Source organism: Mauremys mutica, chromosome 3, assembly GCF_020497125.1.
Source record: "Mauremys mutica isolate MM-2020 ecotype Southern chromosome 3, ASM2049712v1, whole genome shotgun sequence".
In the NCBI taxonomy this organism is placed as follows: domain Eukaryota; kingdom Metazoa; phylum Chordata; order Testudines; family Geoemydidae; genus Mauremys; species Mauremys mutica.
The window spans coordinates 145925961-145942695 of record NC_059074.1 but is presented as its reverse complement, the minus strand read 5'-3'; the positions used below and the strand labels follow the sequence as shown (position 1 = coordinate 145942695).

At 40.1% G+C, this 16735-nt stretch overlaps 1 protein-coding gene across 1 annotated transcript in view; it reads right to left on the bottom strand.

Annotated features, from left to right (window-relative positions):
- BIRC6 (baculoviral IAP repeat containing 6) overlaps window positions 1-16735 on the bottom strand; it is a 299904-nt gene that overhangs the window by 113050 nt on the left and 170119 nt on the right. The window contains 4 exon segments of the mRNA XM_045011913.1: window positions 385-581; window positions 3894-4067; window positions 8115-8282; window positions 14637-14768. Coding sequence (XP_044867848.1) covers window positions 385-581; window positions 3894-4067; window positions 8115-8282; window positions 14637-14768 — 671 coding nt within the window.

Sequence of the window (16735 nt, the reverse complement as noted above, 5' to 3'; positions counted from 1 at the left end):
CAGTCGAGTCAACTACATCCACAGCAGCTTGTAATGAGACCCTTCCCACCGATTTTCCTTCATCCACTAGCAAGGAGAACTCTGCATCTGCATCACACTAAAACTGCATTTGGATCCCCAATGAGTAATTTACCATTTTATATCCTATTCAGAACTTCTCACTGAGGAAAAATTCCTAACTTCAAAGGGAGTAGATTTTAATGAGGATATTTAATTAGCAAAGCTGGAGAAAATTTCACAACATTTGATCAATCAAATGCAAGGTATAATTCATAGGATGATTTTTAACTCTTAGAAAACAAACCATACAGAAAATATTTGGAAACCACTATAGTAAGGAAAAAACTAGTACACAATTCTAGACAATCAAACTGTTTAACTTACTTGTTGAATTACATCTGGATAAAGCATAGGAAGTCTCTCTGCAATGAGGGCCAACCCACCCATTCCTGCAAAAACTTGTAATGGAGACTGAATGGGACATGTTTCAAGAAAAGATTCATCCAGCACTGCATCCATACACTCATCGCCTGGAGTGACTGCTTCCTCTTCAGGACAGGACCCCAGTAAGTCTGCATGTTCTATTGGAAAAAAAAAAAACAGAAAAAGAAAGGAAGAACCAAACCATTAAATGAAGTGGTATCTTAAACATTAGAATGTTTACTTTTTCTCCTCCACTCAGAAAAGAAGAACATTTAAGCACTTCAACTATTATACTTATTTCTTCAGCAAACATGAAATATTTCCTTTTAACAGTTCAGCACATAAATGTTCATCTTCGCAATGATTTATTGAAAATATCCAGCTATATTTTTGAACATATTAAGTCTTCAGCAGAATGTATTATTTTATTCCAGGCTTCTTTTTAGCCAAACTTCTGGTGGGAAATATGGGCAAGAGATATGAACTGGTTTCCTTTATGGACTAGGCTGAGACCAATAAATGCATATAATTTGTGATTAAAAACAAGATTTAAACCCTTATCTCCAAGGGTGAAAAGCTAGTTCATTAACAACTCTCTCACTGCACTAAATTACGTATTTGGCCATATTTACAGTGTATTTAGATTTTCAGAAAGCCTTTGACAAGGTCCCTCACCAAAGGCTCTTAAGCAAAGTAAGCTGTCATGGGATCAGAGGGAAAGTTCTGGTAACTGGTTAAAAGATAGGAAACAAAGGATAGGAATAAATGGTCAGTTTTCATAATGGAGAAAGGTAAACAGTGGTGTCCCACAGGGGTCAGCAGTGGGCCCAGTCTTATTCAACATATTCCTAAATGATCTAGAAAAGGGGGTAAACAGTGAGGTGGCAAAATCTGCAGATGATCCAAAACTACTCAAGATAGTTAAGTCCAAAGCAGACTGCAAAGAGTTACAAAAGGATCTCACAAAACTGAGTGACTGGGCAATGAAATGGCAGATGAAATTCAATGCTGATAAATGCAAAGTAATGCACATTGGAAAACAATCCTAACTATGCACATAAAATAATGGGGTCCAAATTAGCTGTTCTCTCTCAAGAAAGAGATCTTGGAGTCACTGTGGAGAGTTCTCTGGAAATATCCACTCAACATTCAGAAGCAGTCAAAAAAGCTAACAATGTTGAGAATCATTAAGAAAGGGATAAGATGACAGAAAATATCATATTGCCTCTATATAAATCCATGGTATGCCCACATCTTGAATACTGCATGCAGATGTGGTCATCCCATCTCAAAAATGATACATTGGAATTGGAAAACATGAGAGAAAGGATACAAAAATGATTAGGGGTATGGAAAAGCTTCCATATGAGAAGAGAATAATAAGACTGGGACTTTGCAGCTTGGAAAAGAAATGACTAAGGGAGGGATATGATAGAAGTCTATAAAATCATGACTGATGTTGAGAAAGTAAAATAAGGAAGTGTTATTTACTCCTTCTCATAACACAAGAAGTAGGGGTCACCAAATGAAATTAATAGGTAGCAGGTTTAGAACAAACAAAAGGAAGTATTTCTTCACACATCGCACAGTCAACTTGTGGAACTCCTTGCCAGAGGATATTGTGAAGGCCAAGACTATAACAGGGCTCAAATATGAACTAGATAAGTTCATGGAGGATAGGTCCATCAATGGCTATTAGCCAGATGGGCAGAGATGGTGTTCCTAGCCTCTGTTTGCCAGATGCTTGGAATAGGCGACAGAGGATGGACCACTGATGATTATCTGCTCTGTTCATTCCCTCTGAAGCATCTGGCATTGGCCACTGTTGGAAGACAGGATACTGGGCTAGATGAACCTTTGGTCTGACTCAGTATGGCCGTTCGTATGTTTTTTATGACAAACTGATGGGCTAGGAAAACGATCACTGCAGCAGCATTCTGAATGGATATGAGCAGGGCAAGACTGCATTTGTCAAGGCCAAAGAGAGGGATGTTACCGTACTTGAGATATGAGATGATGAAATTTGAACATGAGTTTTTGCTGTGTGGGTGCACAGGAAAGGCTCTTACATATATTATGCAGAAAGAATCAGCAAATTTTAAGCACAGCCTGGATGCGAGGACCTAGAAAGAGGGCCTAGTTGAAGATGATGCTCAAGCCTGGCCACCCAGGACACTACAGACCAGAGCAATGGGCAAGATGTTGGTGTTGTCCACAGTGATCTAGAAAGGAGACAGCAAGAAGACAGTGGAAGAGATTAAGGGGTCAGTTTTAGCCATGTTGAGATTGATCTGATAGCAAGACATCCGCAAGGAGAGGTCAGAGAGGTTGACCAAGATTTTAATTTGGACAGAAGGAGACAGGTCAGTAGTAGAGAAGCAGATTTGAAAGTTGTCAGCATAGAAATAAATGGTAGCTGAATTGTTTGAGGATCAGATTACCCAGAGATAAGGTATAGAGGGAGAAGAGGAGGGGACCAAGGAGAGAACTCGGAGTAACCCTCACAGAAAAATGGAGTATGGATGAGGAGGATCTACTTCAGGACATACAAAAGGAGTGGTTAGAGATAGTAGGAGAACCAAGAAAGGACAGAAACAAGGGAGGACAGGATTTCAGGAAGAGCATAATGGATGGTGTCAAAGGTGGCTGACAGGTCAATGAAGACGACGATAGAGTATTGGTTTTGAACTTTAGCTAGGAAGAGGTCAATAGAAACTTTGGCAAGAGCAGTATCAGCGGAGTGCAAGCAACAGCAGCTAGATTGGAGAGACACTCACAGACAGCGACTGTAGACAGCACATTAAAGAAGCTCAGAGATGAAAGGGAGAAGCAACATTAGTTGAAGAGGCAAGTGAGGTGAAGGGTGGCCCTTTTTAGATGGGAGAGACTACAGGAAAGCTTGCATTATGAGGGGAAAGAGCTAGAGAGAGAGAGAGAGAGAGAGGGGTTTAGGAGACGAGTAAGGAGGGGGATGAGTAGGTGCAAAAGAGATGGGATGGAGCCACTGGGACAAGTGGAGAGGTTAGAGGAGGAGAACAGACAAGAAATTTCCTCTGTGACAGGGAGAAAGAGGAGGGAATTGTAGTGAAGGTGATGATGTACTTGTCAATTTTGTCTTGACAGAAAATCAGTGAGATCCTGTGCAGAGAAAGAAGTGGACAGAGGAAGAGGGGAGGGTTTCAGGACTGAGTCAAATGTGGCAAAAAGGCAGCTGGGAGTGAAGGTATAGGATTCAATTAAACTCAATCAGTATAGTTGCTTTAATTTCATTTTTGTTGTTCTCTGTATCTTATACCACATATCTTTGGAAGTAATTTCACAATGTTTAGTAATGAAGACCCTATGCACTATAAATCTCACCACTTCTCTCAAGCTGCATGATTTAGGAATACCAGCAAGGGAGAAATGGGAAACAGCCTGAAGTTAGGCATATCTTGCTAAAAATACAGCTACAAAAGTTAAATACTTACCTTTTTCTGTGTGGAGACGCTTAAAGGAGTCTGTCTTCGACAGGCTTGGGTCTGAGATCACTTTGGAGCCAAGCTTAACTGTCAAGTCTATTGATCGGTAGCCTTGAGGGAGTTTACGGTCATATAGTAGAGTCAAAAGCTGGGCAAGTGTCATTTCAGCTGGCAAAGGCTGGCCTAAACAACAACAACACAACTGGATCATTTTCCGGACAACAATTTTATTAAAATTATTTATGATTAGGTTACTTCAGCTCACCATAACGATCTCGCTCGTTCATTTATGCCACAGCTACAAATGAGAATTTAACATCCTTGGGTCCTAACAAGCCTTTACTTCCTGACTACATCAGTAAAATTTGACAGAGAAGTTTAAGTTTAAACTCGTCCTGTCATTGCACTGATTCCATCAGTCTGGAATAGACTACTGGATATCCACATTCACAGATACAGCTCACTGGACAAAAGTATTGGTGCCTCAATGCTTTCCATGTATTACGGAATCATCGCTTCAGGTTCCATAATTAATACTAAGTTTTGCACTTTATTATGTATGAAAAACAGCATATCCTCCCCCAGTTACAGCACTTGTTCTGAGTTAAGAATTTTATGAGAATTTGCCATTAGTTTATTAAAATTTTAAAATGAGTCCTTTAAGAAATTTAGCACACTTAAAATAATTCAGCAAAGAGTCCTGTGGCACCTTATAGACTAACAGACGGACTCTTTGCTGCTTTTACAGATCCAGACTAACAAGGCTACCCCTCTGATACTTAAAATAATTCAGAACACAAGGTCTGGCATTAACAGAATAATACAGGCTAAAACTGCAAAGCAACAGGATTCTTAGAAGCAATTGCTTGTTCAGAGATTAGTCTTTTTAGCCAGAAACAAAAACTTTTAGAGACCACTTCAGAGAGAAAGTTTTACCTCTTGTGTTTAGGAATTTGACATAATTTAAGGTAAGCGTTTGCTCCCTCATCTTTTCTTACTGGGAGGCAGCCAGTCTAAGCCCACAATAATCTCCAGTTTTAGGACTAAAAAAAGAATGATCCTGTTGATCTTTTTCAGTGGGAAGAGGGTCTGATGATCTCTTAAAGTAGAATTACTATGTAATTTATAAACTGATTGCTAAAGTTTCAGAAAGGTACAAGGCATGAACATCTAATCTCCAAGCAACTGAGAACTTCTTTCCCCGTCCAGATGTAAAATCGTATGAGCAGACACACTAAGTGGAGACTGGTAATGGTACCACCGGGATGAGTGTAACCAGATTGACTGAGGTAGGTGACCAAATTGATAATTTGATTGTTACTAAGAAGTTTACTCCACAAATCTCACAGAGAGGAAGCACTGGGTTTGATTACATACCCCATATATCTTAAATGTTTTTTCAAGCAGGTAGTTGTCTTGTGTCAAAGCTGCTTCCACTTAAGAAGCAAGCTTTCTTTCAATTGCTGAAGTTGTTTCTCCCCAGGCTGCCAGGGGACCCAATGCATCTCCTTAAAGAGTAAATGAAAGGTCTGTTCCCTTAGACAAGAGATACACCTCAAAATGAAGTGGCAGAAAACCAAGCCTGCTGCATCTGCCAGACAGAGGCAAAGTCCTGGACTTGTGGGACAGGTTCTGAATGTACAGACAGGTAGCCATCTGGGTACCAAAAATTTAGCCAGTGAGCTGCCTCAGGTAGCGCTATGAGTGTAGTTGCTCAACAGTCCACTCCTGGCTGACAGACTGTGTATGAAAACATGTATTCATTTTACTGGTAATGAAGTTCTCAGGTTTTAAAAATAAGGAAGCATGGTTGAATGGTTAGAGAGGTAGCCTGAGACTTGGAGACCTGGGTCCCTGCATGCCACAGGCTTCCTGTGGGTGGCCTTGAGCAAGTCACTTGTCCCTCTATACCTCAGTTCCCTATCTGTAAAACGATATTAGTACTTCCCCTACCTCAAAGGGTGAGTAAAAGTAACTACTTTAAAAACTGTGAGGTAATCAGACACTACAGTGATTGATCATTGTGCTCATCTAATCTGATCTCTTGCGTAATACAGACCAAAGAATTTCAGAAATTCCTGCATCAATATCAGTATCTTTCAAAAGGACACTGAATCTTAATTTTAAAAGACTTAAAGTAACAGGGGATCCACCAAATCCCTTGGTAGGCTGTTTCAATAGTTAGGTACCCTCACTTAAAAAATAAAATAAAATAAAAAAAGTACACCCTATTCTCATTTTGAATTTAACTTCAATTTCCAAACTCTAGCTCTTCTTATGCCTTTGTCTGCCAGACTGAATAACTCTCTGGAATCAGGTATCTTATCCCAGCGTAAGAACTTTGAGACTGACCAAGTCACCTCAAAGCCTTTTCTTTACCAAAATAGACTGAACTTCTTAAGTCTCACTGTAAGGACAGTTTTCCAGACCACAAGTAATTCATGTGGCTCTCCTCCCAAGGCACCCTCAATTTTTCACATTTTTTAAAGTGTTGACACCAGAACTGAACACAGTATTCTAGTCCTGCTTTTATCAGTGTTGTTTTTCTACTAGTCTACATTCCCCATTATCCATCCAAGGATCATGTTAACCCCCTTCAGCCACAGGATTACACTGGGAGCTCATGTTTGATGGACAATCCACCATGATCCCCAAGACCTTTTCAAGGCAGTGCTTTCCAGAATAGACCTCTAAACCTCTAAGCATGACATTATATTTTCCTAGTGGAATAACCTGGCATTTGGCTGTATTAACATGCATGTTTGAATAAACCCAGTTTAATCAAGCAATTCAGGTCGCTTTGCCTAAATATATAGGGAATGTAGTAATTGCCATACTGGATCAGATCCGTTCCCTATCTAGCCCAGTATCATGTTTTTAACAGTGACCAGCACCAGGAAACTGAATGATCCCTGCAGTAGGGTGATGTGAGACAATCTGTATCCCCGTGAAGATCTCCTCATAATCCCTAACAGTCAGAGTTTGACTTAAACCCTGAAACAGATTTTATTTTTTCCAGAAATTTTTAGCATTGACTATAACTGAGGATATTCTTTTTTGACCTCAATCCCTAATCCCACTTTGAATCTTGACCTCAAGAGCATTTTATGGAAAGGTTCCAGTCTAATTGTGTAAAAAAGTATTTTAATTTATTTGTTGTGAATTTGTCACCTTCCAATTTAAGTGAACATCCCCCCACTCTCCCTCATTCTTGGTTTAGATGGGGAGAACAGCTCTTCCCTAAACTATTTATAACTCTATATATTATCACAGCTCCTCTTACTTGTCTCCTTACCTAAGGTAAATCTCTTTTCAATCTCTCTTCATATTAGAGTTTTCTGTACCTCTAATGATTTTATATTTATTTATAATTGGAGATATACCAATCTCCTAGAACTGGAAGGGACCTGGAAAGGTCATCGAGTCCAGCCCCCTGCCTTCACTAGCAGGACCAATTTTTGTCCCAGATCCCTAAGTGGCCTCCTCAAGGATTGAACTCACAACCCTGGGTTTAGCAGGCCAATGCTCAAACCACTGAGCTATCCCACCCCCATTACTCTTCCCCAAACCCTTCATTCTGCAATACGGTGACCTGTCATCATAATTAATTTACCACTCCACCAGTCTGTGTGCCATCTACAAACATTCAAAATATTGAATAGCACATGGTTGCTTTACATATTTTTCATATGAAAATCTGGCTAAGACATGCTATTTTAGAAAGCATAAATATTGTGGCATTCAATCAAGGACACAGACTGGCAAATGAACTTCTCTAAAGCACTAAAAGTTGTATCCACTTAAGTGACAAACTGGATATAGCTGACTCTTGAATTTATCCTTGGGAGGTCAAAAACAGTGAGGCAGCTTACAAAAACTCTTGTTGCTGGGCTGCAGGATAATCTTTTTTTAATTAAAATTTGCCAGTTTAAGAGTTAGAGAATTAATTTCAAGGGAAGCCAGCATGTCCATACCTTAGTTTTTACAGCCAAGCTTTATAGACACATGAGCTGCTATAAAGCCTCACTTTCATTTGAAAGGTAGATCAGTGATAAAATGGTTATAACCCTGCAGTAGGTAGAGGTGAAAGAAGGAATGCAGATATCCATCAGCATTATACTTACTATTTAATATTACATGTGTACATCATGTTTTTTTTTATTTTTTTGTTTTTTAAACTGAAGGGAAAGTTAATTATTTTAACAGTTTAAAAACAGTTCTTGAAGTTACCTGGTAGAAGTTTATGGTATAGATGAAAAACTGGAACGCTAATGGTCTTGCTGGAAGATTCACTTCCTGAGGAAGAGCTACCTACTTTATCTGTCATCATTCTGCCTCGTCTTGATGGTGGCCGAGGAGGAGTTGATGAAACAGCTCTTTTAGACTGAGATTTCAACCCTAGTAAAGAAACGAAATGTTCGAAGTCAGTTTGGTTTCAAAAGCCTCTCTAGTTAACTCTTTAATGGACGACGTTCTCATTACTAGCAGTGCTAATAGCGGGAATGATAACTTTACTGCATAGAGGAAAGTAAGCAATATTAAAATTGCATATAGGTATTTAAGATTTATATCCACTATTTTATAAAAGTTCCTAGGCACCTTTGATATAAATACAAGGTTTTCCATCCCCCTGAGCCAAAAAACAGAAGATATAATCACCACTTAAAATACAAAGCCAAACTGCATTATCCTAACATCACCGACAAACACCAACTCTTATCGTTCCATTCCTACCCTTAAAGCCTGGATATAGAAAACGGTCTAGCAGCATGCTCTGTTGCAAAAATATTCAAGCTATGTCAAATCAAAAGTGAATGGGAAAAACGTGAAGCAGCTTACAAGATATCTTGCTGTTGGGCTGGAAGGGAAACTTTTCTTAAGTTTAAGAGCTAGAGAATGAACTTCAAGGGAAGTCAGTGTACCCATGCTGCAGTTTAGCTGCCAAGATTTATAGATACATGGGCTGCTGTGAAGTTTCACTTTCAGCTGACAAGGTGGATCAGTAATCCCTAAATTGAGGGACCCACTTTATAGAACAGCCTGTCAGTAGCTCCCTCTCTTTCACACAGTGACAACCATATAACACCTTACTTGGTATTTATTTTGATTTCTAAAAGTATACAAAAAGGGTACCTGTATCACATTTTTAACAGAGCTGGAAACCAGTCAAGGACAACATGGGACCAAAAGCACAGTTTATGACACAAAGTATTCTCAACAACTTTAGTACCCCACTTAATGACAAAGGTCTGAATTCAAGCAAATATCACACAGTTTTTGTGCCCTCCTGATATTGCCCTGCATCCAGAGAGACAGTTCAGTGACACTACCTGATTTTAATCAGCAAGTAATATGAAATTTCTACTCAGTAGCAGGGAATAATATCAGACAACATATAAAGACATCTCAAATTAAACCAGGCTCTCCAGTACTCTAACAAAGTCTGCTGACAGATTTAGACACTAAAATTTTTTGCTTTCTGCAGAGCCATTGTAAAAGGTTCCAAGAAATTCTTAACACAAATGATCTGATTCGGCATGAAGCTTCTATCACTGGCACGTGGTCTTCCTACCACTTCAGTTGCCATAGGTCATCAGAAGACCATGGTGATCCAGGAGGACAAAGCTACTGAACAAGACACTTTGGAGCCACTTCATTGGTAGCAAGAGATTAGGGTGACCAGATAGCAAGTGTGAAAAAATCGGGACGGGGGTGAGGGGGGCAATAGGCACCTATATAAGGAAAAAGCCCCAAATAGCAGGACTGTCTCTATAAAATCGGGACATCTACAAATGTATGAAAAAAATCTATTGTAGTATCTGAGAAATAGTATGTGTCCATGTAAGGATAAGTTATTTACCCTGTACAATAACTAGTTTTCTTCAAGATGTGCAGTCCCTATCTGTATTTATTTCATTGTGGGGTATATATGCACCCCAGGAACCTGAGACAGGAAGATTTTTGCATGTTAGTCCTTGCCTGTGCCCTTCTTCTCATGCTCTGAACCGAGGGCATAAGGGATCGTGTCAACTGACTGCCTCTCCAGTCCCTCCTTTACTGTAAATCATACATCAGGATCCAGAACAGAGGGGAAGGAGGGCAGATACTGCAATACATATAGGGACCACACATCAAGAACTCTAGTTAACGTACAAGCTAAGTAACTTCTCTTTCTTCAAGTCATGAGTATTCACTGAGGGTGGATGACCAGTAGTATTCATTGAAAAAAAATCGGGTGTGACTACCTCTGTGGTACTGATGACTGGAAGATTGCTGTGCTGAAAGATGCGTCAGCTACAGAATCTTGCACTAGGGTGCAATGTCTTGTGAAGGTATGGATCGAACTCCATCTTGCTGCTTTACAGATTTCAGTATGAGCAACATGTTGAGGAAAACTACCAAAGCATTCTTGGCCGTAGTCAAGTGGGCTCTCACACCCTGTGAAGGAGTATGCCAACTCTTAACACAGCAGAATGCAGTCTATCATACACTTTGAAAATCTCTGGGAAGAGATAGCATTCATTCAGCAAAGGATATTTAAAAGCAAAAAAACAAAAAAAGTTTAAGTGATTTCCTAAAAGATTTTGTTCTTTGCAGATAAAATGCCAGAGCTCCACAGATACTGAGAAGATGAAGTCTCTTGTCCTCATGGGTGACTTGGTTTTGGGAAGACGACAGGTATACAAATTGTTGGATTCAGATGGAAATCTGAGATTCCTCTACGAATAAATTTGGAGTGAAGAAATTTAAAAGAAATTTTGTCCTCCTGGAAGACAGTATATGGTGGATCTGTCATAGGGGCCCCTACCTCACTTACCCATCTAACTGAGGTAATGGTAACCAGAAAGGGAAACTTCATCGATAGGCAAGTTAAACAGCATGAGGCCAGGAGTCTGCACGGAGCCTTTGTTAATGCTGAGAGGACCAGATTAAGGCCCCATGATAGAGCAGAATGTCAGAAGAGGGAAGTTTCTGATCAGACCTTTCCGAAATCGTAGTCACAGGGTGGATGAAGATGCAATGGTTGTAAACTGGAGAATGACAGGCTGTGACAGTGTAACCATAAGGAGCTAAGGGAAAGTCTTCAATGAAATATATTCTAACATAGTGGGGAAATCAGATGGTGCTGACACCAGACAGAAAAATCTTTCCCACTTAGTTACGTAGCACTTTCTAGTAGACTTTCCTCCTATCAAAAGGGTCTGAACCACTTCAAATCATGTCCTTTCTAGGTTCAATGACCATTGAAATACTAGGCTGTCAGATGAAGAGAAACTGGATTAGGATGCCTGATCTTGCCCCATCCTTGGTCAATAGGCTAGGGAAGGCCTCAATATACTGATGTTTGGGAGTGCTAACATCTGAAGAATATTGGGCACCAGAATTGCCTGATCCATCTGAAAGAAGCCAGGAGAACCACCACTTTGTCCTGCTTGATCTTCCTCAGAATCTGAGATAATGGAATGGAAGATGTACATTAAATGCCCTGACCAAGGGATTAAAAGTGCACCTTCTCTGGAGCCCTGACCCTGAGCCCTTCTGGAACTGTACCTCATCTATTTTGTGCTCTTGGGACACAAACAGGGCCCGAGATGGAGACTCACTCACTCTCACACATCCGTCCCCTCCTCCCCCCAATCGACAAAACGTACTCTGAACCACTGAATTGTGAAATTCCCATTCGTGATCTTGGAGAAGTATCTGCTGAGGCTGTCTACTAGTGTATTGTGTATCTGCAGGAGGTGTACCGCTGATAGAATAATCTGGTATCGAATATACCAGTTGCACAGATTGATAGCTTCTATGCAAAGAGAGATCGATCTTGCTCCCCATCCTTGATGGAGAAAACTGTCATTATGTTGTCCAACATCACTTAAATGACAGGATTGTATAAGTGGTAGGAATTGCTTGCAAGCCTTGTGGACTGCTTGTAATTCGAGGAGGGTTACATGCATCCTGAACTCTTGGGGAGTCCATGTCCCTTGAGCTGTATGCTCTTCCAGATGGCTGCCCCAGTTTAGCAAGGAGGCATTCATGAACAAAGTTCTCTTGGGTGGGAAAGGAATGAAGGGGACCCCTCACACACATATACTCTCTGCTCTCCCACCAAGCTCTCCTGCTCTATGGGAGGGAGCAAGACTAAATTTATCCATATTATCTTTGCTTGCCAAGTACACTGGTGGTAAGCAATGAAGGCGGAGTCTTGCAAATGATGTCATATAGGCACAAGACGCCATGTGACCTAGGAGGATGAGACAAGAGCGGATCAACGTCTGTCTGTGGGCTCAGTCTGATTTGCAGGACAAGGTTTTTTATGGACTGGAATTGGACAGAAGTGATGAATAGGGATGTTTTACGTGAGACACCAGGAGCAAGGTACAAGGGGAGGTAACAAGCAGATTTCATGAAACATGTAAGGTGGTACGTAAGTTGTTTGTCTCAGTCTATAAATGCCAAGGTGTCTTGCCATAACCCATTGTGTGGCCGAGGAGACAGCAGAGACTCCTGCTGCTGACTGAGCCATTCGTTATTTATCACTGGGCACTCATGTTAGTGTATCTGTAGCCACAGAACCAGGACGCTAGGACTGCATCTTGAGAGCAATAAATCTGGCCGATGGCCTTTGCCATCGAACCGAGCCTGTGGTCTCTCTTATGAGAAACACTGAGGTCTGCTGAATTAGCAGGCAGCATTATCTGCTAGTGCTGATAACAGTGGAGCTTCAAAAACAGAAGCACTGAGCAGATGTAACAGCTTAGCAGCCTGGACAACATTACTGCGGCAATGACATTTCAGCCTTCTACATTTAACATGTGGTTGTTGAGTTTTTGGGAGACATCAGCAAAAAGTCCCGTATAGAATAGTATTGTGAAGAAACTGCAAGTATGACTGGAATGTATGATGTGTTTGCACATTTCCTTGATTTTGATGGGAAGACTAGTGTGAGAGATTTTGAATGAGGAGTCAGGACAAAATGATTTTGGGGGTGAGGAGATGGTATGTGTGTATTTTTGTGAGGGGTGATGAAAATGTGTGTGTGTGTATGAAGAAAGAAGATGATAGGTACAAGTACAGAAATTAGAAGCAGGGAACACAAGAGAGAAGAAAGATTGTAAATTTGGGGAAGAGGTTGATAACCCAGCACAGGAGAAGAAAGACGGAAAGGAAGGAGAGAACAATTATTTCATAACATAGTACCTGCTATTTAAGAGAAAAATTGAGAAAGACAAAGGGATAGATACAGAATAGTGAAAAGGAAGAGAGAAAAAACACAACTGGGATAAAGAACATTTTTTAAAGGTTTCACTTAATAGAAAGGAGAGAAGTAAAATGATGCAATAAAGAACCAGACTTTTAAAGTCTATTTAAAAAAGGGACAGAGATATAACATGGTGCTTGTGAGAACAGAAATTTGCTTAGGGTCAGCCCTGACTGGCTATGCTGCCTCTCTCATAATTTTATCTTTTTAAATGTTGAACAAAACTGGTCGTCAAGTTTTCTTGTTCACTGGTACATATGAAAGCCCTGGTTTTTGATTCTCAAAATACAGTAACACTTTAAGGATAAAAGTGGATATTAGGAAACACTATTTCACTAGGAGGGTGGTGAAGCACTGGAATGGGTTACCTAGGGAGGTGGTGGAGTCTCCATCCTTAGAGGTTTTTAAGGCCCGGCTTGACAAAGCCCTGGCTGGCATGATTTAGTTGGCACTGGTCCTGCTTTGAGCAGGGGACTGGACTATATGACCTCCTGAGGTCTCTTCCAACCCTAATATTCTATGATTAGTCACACCCATCTGTTCTTCCATCCTCACTACCTCTCCCACCGAAGCTGCTGCACTTTAGAGTCAGCTGAGTTGCATTTTTTTGCATTTTTCACATATTTTGAGTAGTGAAACAGCGGCCCAGTTCAGATATAGATGAACCTCTTAAATTGTATTTAAGATGCTGAAGTCTTGATAGGGGAGACAGTTTGAGAACTACTGGTTTCAAGAGTCAAAAGAAACCAGTGTCCCTCCCTGAACTCATTTTCATGTCCAGGTGAAACTCTGGTAGATCAGCCATCTTCAAAAGATGGTCAGCCAAAGTGTTAAGAGAATACCATGAGTTCCTTAGAAGTTCAGTCGTCAGGTCTTAAACAGCAGAACTTCAGAGCAAGATACTGCAATACCTCCTGCAGCCACCTGTTCAACTTTAAATCCCCTCTACCACTGCCAACTTCTCATGTTCTAGCTACAGAGTGTACACTCCATTCCAATTTTACAAGAGAAGTTTACATGACTGATTTTAGAAGGATATGAATGAGTTTTCAGAAGGTCTAGGATTTTGGGAAAATCCTCTATATTCATGTGGAATAAAGGGTATTGGTTTTACATATACATATCTCCATCGTGACATCTTTTGCCACTACAGAACCATTTGTATTTACCATGCAAATGGTGTAAATGAAGGTTCTGGGTTTAGGTGATCTTTAGAAATACAATACGACATGCGGGAGACATGTACTTTTACAAATAGGACTCTTTACCACAGCGTACCTCATTAGCAGTCGTGGTTGTACTGGGGCCCATCCCTTGTTGCTAAAGGTCAGTAAGCTTAATTAAGGAATATCATTGTCAAACATTTGCAGCAGTACATCTTTGGTAATAACAATGGTGGGTTTATATGAGTTGACATAATTATTCGCATTTTATGTTCAGAGGGATTGATTTTACAAAAAAGAGGTGAAAATGAAAAAACACCTCACACATACCAGAGGCAACAACAACACTGTAATTGTCCTGAAATCCATTTTCTGCTTTAACTTTTTCTTTCTCTTCATAGTTCTTTTTTTCTTTATCTTCTTTCTGTTCATTAATTAGCTTAGCTGTGATACTTGGTGTATCTGCAGGAGAAAAAAAAGTACGCACATATTTTATAGGTATTAAGATGTCATGTTGATTTAATTATTTTATAATTTCCTCACCCACTCACTAGATATTCATTTGGTTTCACTCAATTACCTTGCTGGCTTGGAGCCTTGAGTTCCATTCTAACTACCAAAATTATCTTAAGCTTCTTTAATAACAAAAGACCAGGCATTGACAGAGTACTAACAAGAAGTCTTGCAGCTAATTTTCCTTGGACCATTTAAAGAAACAATGCTTTGACAATCCAGGCAGAAGTTCAAGTATTTAGTTATTTGTATTCGGGTGATATGATTAGCAGAGTTAGAAAAATCACTGCTACCAACAGAAAAGAGGAGATTAAACAAAAAGAAATTACTATGTTTAATTGTAGACAACTGTGGACTTAGATGATTAAGCCAAAATATTTGAACTTGGATGTCATGTTGTGCATCTCAGGTACTGAGCACTCTGTTTCCACTGAAGGCAACAGAAGCTGCTGGCCCAGGATCTCTGAACAATCAGACCACTTATTTAGGTGCAGAACACGAGATATCAGTTATTAATCTACTAATGGCAGCAATTACACAATTGTCAGTTTTCCTTTTGGTTGCACTGGATGATCTCACATTGGTAATTGATGTCATAGTGCATAGATGGCCAAATGGTCTCCTTGTCTCTACTTCCGATTGGGAAGGTGATCCAGAAAACATCAAAAAGGACAACACGCGATCATCCTCATCTCCCACTAGTCAAACGAAACATGGGCTTGGGTGTCCCAGGAGTCACCATGTACTTACTGCAAGGACCCCTTTTATACCACAACCCAGATCATCTACAGTTGAGGCACTGAAAGAAACAGTTTGCCTGGGGTTCTTCTCCAGATTTAATCAAGCATTTTCCTTGCTTGAAGACACAAATTGACCGATGACACCTACTCTTCCATCTGAACTAAATTTCACTTTTGATATATAGAGAGAATTACAAGACCCATGAAACCCAGAAAATCCCAGCTATTCTAGAGCTCTTCCAGCATGACAGGGAGCTGGGTCTCCATCAAATCCAGGCCAATTGTGGACACCCGCTGCATTTTATAATCAGGATCCTTAGGATCTCTGAATGTGCATCACTGGGTTTCTCAGAGCCAACAGGCATATTAGAAACTGCATCTGGGAGGTGTATTTGTAAAGCAAAATTTGAGAGTGACGCATGTTGGTATATTCTAGGATGCACTTATATTGGGTCAGTATTATAATCCTCCTAGTTGCTGGTGTTTTAAGTGTTGAGCTGAATGTCATTTCAGTCACCTAATGAGAGGGGAGTGATCAGTTGCACATGCTGATTATTTTAGCAGATGCTGCTTCACTATCTGCAAAGGCTGCCAGAAGTAGACTGAGTCACTCTTAAATGGCCCAATCCCTTCCTTTTGCACGGAGATCCCACTGCCTCTGGCATCATAGTCAATATTCTTCACAATTATGACGACTTCCGACTACTTGAAATATGGATAACCATGTAGTTACTGCTAATTAGCTCCACTGTATATATAATGGTGTAATTTTACCCTTCTACAAAAACTATTTCCCTCTCCTTCAGTTCAAATGGAAGGGCTCTTACAACTGGCAGGCCAAACAATATATTTCTTACCTTCCCTTTGGTCTAACTGGGATAGAAGAGTTAATTTAAAAGGCAAATGCAAAGAGAAAGAATTGAGCTACTGCCATTTTTAACCTCTCTGTGATGCATAAAGGCAGCCAAAGAGGTATTTGGTATTATAAAAAAACAAAAAACAAACAAACAAAAAACTAACCAAAAAAAACAACATGCTTCTGCTTGTTTATCATTAGATATTTAAACTTTGTCTACCCTAGTATGCTAAAATACATGGAGAAAGAGGGAAATTATGACTTTATAATGACAACAGTTTGAGATTAATAGGCAGCAGGTTTAAAACAAACAAAAGGAA